The following is a 4905-nucleotide window of genomic DNA, read 5'->3' on the forward strand; positions in this document are numbered from 1 at the left end:
AAGGTATTTGCTTTTTTTTCACTTCAGGGTAGCAGGGATAGGGTTTAACAGCACAGACAATGTGGAGAGAGGGGGTGCAAGGTTCCCTCATATGGCCATCTAACTTCACCACTATCAACATTTACTGGCAGCTAGAGATGCATGCTGCAATCAGAATAGTATAGAAATTGGAATAGATGGAACTATGTTGACCTTTTTTTAACCTTGTTGCTCTGTCACTAGGCCAGTTACCCATATGATCACCTATTTGGGATGTAATGGGCCACTTACACACATCATACGTTGGAGCTCAGGGGCCATTCTGCTATGCTGCTAATTTAACAGGTATTAGGCCAGAAGTTTGGCAATTGTGCAACAGGTGGATTACCATTGATGGAGAGGATGCGATTGATCTTTGATTTTGGCACAATATTCACTGGAATCTTGAAGGCCACATCTTCATTCCTCTTCATTATTCCTGAAATTATTAAAATACACAAGACTTGTACTGGCCTTAGACATGAAAAAAGCCAATAGAGTTCAACTGGAGCATACTGGAGTCCTATCAGTGAAGATTAGAACTTAGTGGGTGGTGCTGCTTGTGACTCCTTGCTGTCACTGCATAAAGGGATTTTCTTGATTTCTGTAAAAACCTAACTCCACACAAACAGTGCTAAATACTAGGAGGTGCACCGAAATGGAAATTTTTAAACCGAAACAAAACCGAAATAAAAAAAATGTCAGGCCGAAACTGATACCGAAAATGTTTTTTATTTTATTTTTATTTATAAAAGCCCAGCCTCCTGTGACAGCGCTGTCTCCGCCCCCACACCGCTCTGCCGGACTGTGATAGGCGGCAGAGCGGTGTGGGAGGATACGCCGGCCGCTCACAGCCCTCTCCACCGCAGCGCTCGGCCGGCTGTCACTTTCTCTTCTCCCTGCTGAGACATAGAGCAGCGCCCAGCGGGGAGAAAAGAAATCACAGATGCGCCAATGTATCGGCAGGAAAATGGCACTTTCGGCATTATGTCAAAAGTGCAATTTTCGGCCGATATGTTTCGGCGGCCGATATATCGGTACATCCCTACTAAATACCCTTCATGTGCTCTATTTTTAATTCAGTTAAATCTTACAATCTAGACATCTCTATTGGACAGCTGCCATAAGCCAATGATTGGCCAATAAAGGGACAGCAGCATACTCATTACATCACATGATCTTTTCCCCAGAAAGCATATTCAGACAGCACTGTACAAAGCAATAATACGCTGATTGGCTCAGAGTGCTGCTCCACCCTCTCTAATCAGCTGCAGTGCAAATCACAATTTCTTAAGTACAGCCCCACTAGCTGCCTATACTCGTTTCCCTGATCTTTCTTCTCTCTTCCCATCTGGATTAAAGAAAAATAGCTGGTACTTCTGAGCAGAGATGAGGCTGGCCTGGTTTGAACCCAGTTCCCCTGAGTTCTCCCAAGCCCATTCAAAACTCTGACCACCATCTCCTCTTCCCAACCCTACAAGTTGCAGGTGACGCTTTTTAGGAAAGTTTAGAAAAGCCAGACGACAGAACATACCACGAATTCCCTGTGGATCCAGAGTGAATCCCATGCTATTTTCTTCCTGAATCCCTTCGGGCTGTATTGAGAGAGAAGAAGATTCACCGTTAGTCATCACTAGAACAATTCTGTCTGTAAACGTTTCTACAAATGTGGAATGGTAATGATGGCAGACTAGGTGATAACCCAGAAAGCAGACCCTGGGCTCCCTTTGCTTTTAGTGATGAGAGACAACATTCATAAAATGAGGATGAAATTAATGTATATACATTTATCTATGCCAGAGTGCTATGAGAGCTGTTCATTTACTGCAGTTTTAGTCATAGCTTCTAAATAATATGTCTTGGTTATGGTATTGTTTCTAACCCAGGGATCTAAAGGACAAAGAGTCCATCATCCTTCTCTGGGTTTGGGTGTGTTAGCCATCTAAAGAATTTCCCAAAGAACTCTATTATTCAAACAATGAAAGCATATAAAAGTAGATCTAAACATGTATACACAATGCCTGCTGGGCTGCAACTTTCTGTTCAGCTCCGTCACTCTCCTGAACATTGTCTCACTCTAGGGCTGCTGTGAAACAATAAGGATGAGACCATGCTACTATTTGCTGTGCTAGGGGCTAAATTGCCTAGGCGATCTGTATATAGCTTCAGCTGCCCATATCTTTAGATCTAATCATGGTTTTATGTGCGTTTTCACTGTAAGACACTGCTGAGCCTATAATCAAACAATACATAAGTAGTTTACCCTGGCCTTATTTATTCCAGGGTTCACGTTAAAACAATGAGGAGAATTTAGTAAAAATGGAGCAGACACAATCTTATCCCATCCAATCCCATTTAATTCTCAAAGCGTAACTGATCATGCTGAAGATAGAATCTGATTAGGTACTATGCACAGCTGCACTAGATCCTATCTGCTTCAGTTTTAGTAAATTCCCCCTAATGTGTTTCTGGAGTTATGTTTTTGTGTGAAATCATACATTTTATTTCCAACTGAAGCACCTACCACCACCCGCAGAGTCTTGATCACAATTTCTTTCTTGGGAACATGCAGGGTGAAGGTGACAGGGTGGAGTCCGAGCTCCAGAGGGAGGAGATTATATGTATATATCTTCGGAGTCAGCGGATGGATTTCATCCTGACAGCCTCTCCGATTTCTGTAACCATCGGAGGAGGAATCGCTCACCAAACATACTTCTTTAGTCACCGACACTCTGACGCAACCCTGCAGAGAAGGATTTCGTACTCCCATGAAAATAATTATCAACATTTCACACCTATAATACATTTAAACATGGTCCAAATATATCATCAAATAACTGATAAAGAGAAAATCTGGTGTGTTTAGTGAGAAGAACTTGTAAGGTTGTTAACTTGTTATCATAACATATAAAGATAAATATTGCTACATCTTTCACATTTACTTGATTGATGTTCCAACTTTTGTTTTACTAGTGTTTTATTTAAAAAAATAAGTAACAAAGTAATACAAATTGTAGCAACCTATATGTAACAGAGGTAGTTAAGGGTACATAAAAAATTTAATGATATATAAACACATCAAGGTAACAATCTAAATGTTATGAGTAGGGAAAACTGATGATCCCTGCTGAATCACATGATCAAAATGCTTATTAGGGATGCTCCGATACCAATACTAGTAACAGTATTGGTGCTGGTACCGAGTATTTGGGCAAGTACCCATACTTGCCCAAATGCTCCGATACTTACCTCCCATACCAAAACCTCCGGTCAGAGGGAGATCTCCCTCTGACCACAAGTGCCGAGGGAGCATGGAGCCGGCTTCCTTTCCAATCAGGAAGCCGGGTTATGAACTGCCTCCCGGCTTCCTGATTGGCTAGGAAGCCAGCTTCACTGCTTGCTAGGCAGCCTGGCTTCCTAACCATTTAGGAAGCCGGGCGGCACGTAATGACCCGCCTCCTGGCTTCCTGATTGGCCAGGAAGCCAGGCTGCCTAGGAACAAGTGAAGCTGGCTTCCTAGCCAATCAGGAAGGTGGGAGGCAGGTCATGACGTGCCGCCCAGCTTCCCGATTGGCTAGGAAGCCAACTTCACTTGTTGGTAAGCAGCCTGTCTTCCTAATCAATCAGGATATGGGATGTGGACTGGCAAGACTCTGAAGAAATAGAGGAGCTTGGGAAAGTAAGACATTTTAAGATTGATGTTCCAACTTTTGATCATTGTATTTCAAATACAGAGTTAGCAGCTTATAGCACTGTAGAGCTTTTTTTGTAATTTAAGTTATTCACAGAGGTATAAGTGCTCCCTCCAGTGGTGATTTGTGAGTAGATCCTTTTTTCTGCTATCACTTGGTTCACATGTATCAGCAAGTGATTTTTGTGTTATTATTTTTTCCTGGAAAGGTTAAGTCAGTGGTTCTCAACCTTTCTAGGGCCGGGACCCCTTGGTAACATTTGCCAAGTTGTGGTGACCCCCCAACGGTAAAATTTAGGGATGACGCGGCTGCTGCAGCGACATCTGGCGGCGTGGCGGGAGAACTGACACTGCTGCGCTAGGAGAGGGCTGAGGAGGACTCTCATCCTATTATTGTTTATTTTTAATAATTTTTTTATCTATTTTTTTTCCACTTAACTTCATTGCTATCACACAGAGGTAACAAGCCCCTCTGTAATAGCAATTGGAGGTGACAGGTTCTCTTTATTGACCCTGTCAACTCCAATACAGGAGTCCTAGCACAGCACTGTGCTGGAACTTCTGTGACAGGTGAGTGGGGAAGACTGCTATCCCCTCTCACTGTGCACATGGAGCGGCAGGTTTACTTTTAACCCTGTCGAAAAAAAATAAAAACTTTCTCCTGGAAAGGTTTAGTCTGCTCGATGAGAAAGTTTTTTTTCTTTTCTGACTGAAAAGGAAAAAAAAAGAGCAGAGAAAGCGCTTCTCTCCTGGGTGGCCGGAAGCCGCTAGGCGACCCCTGGCAAATCGTCATTCGACCCCCAAAGGGGTATTTATTAAGCAAAAAGTCTCTAAAAGCATATTTCCACTAATGCCATATTTTTTTTTTCCATTCAAAATTTTTATTTTATTGTTTTTTGCACAAAGATATACAGGACACAACGGTACAACAAAAGAAAGAAAACGACGTCTCCAGCAAATGGTACAATCCGCCCCAGTGTTAGCTGCACACAATATTCCAGATTACAAAGCGTCTCACGCTTGTCTAAAACCGTTAGCACAGAGCAACTGTGTTTTATCTTGGAGGTATCACTTGTATCCCGTCAGTATGGGCTTCTAGCGGGTATCAGAAGGAAACATAAGAGAAAGGGAAAATAAGAGAATGAAAGAAAGGAAAAAGACAAATACAAAGAAAGAGAGCTCCGCACCTCCCCCCC

At 42.6% G+C, this 4905-nt stretch overlaps 1 protein-coding gene across 1 annotated transcript in view; it reads right to left on the bottom strand.

Annotated features, from left to right (window-relative positions):
* Nucleotides 1–4905, bottom strand: part of C5 (complement C5) — a 58239-nt gene that overhangs the window by 19272 nt on the left and 34062 nt on the right. Inside the window, exons 22-24 of the mRNA XM_018564651.1 lie at nucleotides 2543–2761; nucleotides 1553–1613; nucleotides 368–457 (exon numbers count right to left, since the gene is read on the bottom strand). Coding sequence (XP_018420153.1) covers nucleotides 368–457; nucleotides 1553–1613; nucleotides 2543–2761 — 370 coding nt within the window. The remainder of the gene's footprint in view (nucleotides 1–367; nucleotides 458–1552; nucleotides 1614–2542; nucleotides 2762–4905) is intronic.

Source organism: Nanorana parkeri, unplaced genomic scaffold, assembly GCF_000935625.1.
Source record: "Nanorana parkeri isolate BGI_ZX_2015 unplaced genomic scaffold, ASM93562v1 scaffold770, whole genome shotgun sequence".
NCBI lineage: Eukaryota > Metazoa > Chordata > Amphibia > Anura > Dicroglossidae > Nanorana > Nanorana parkeri.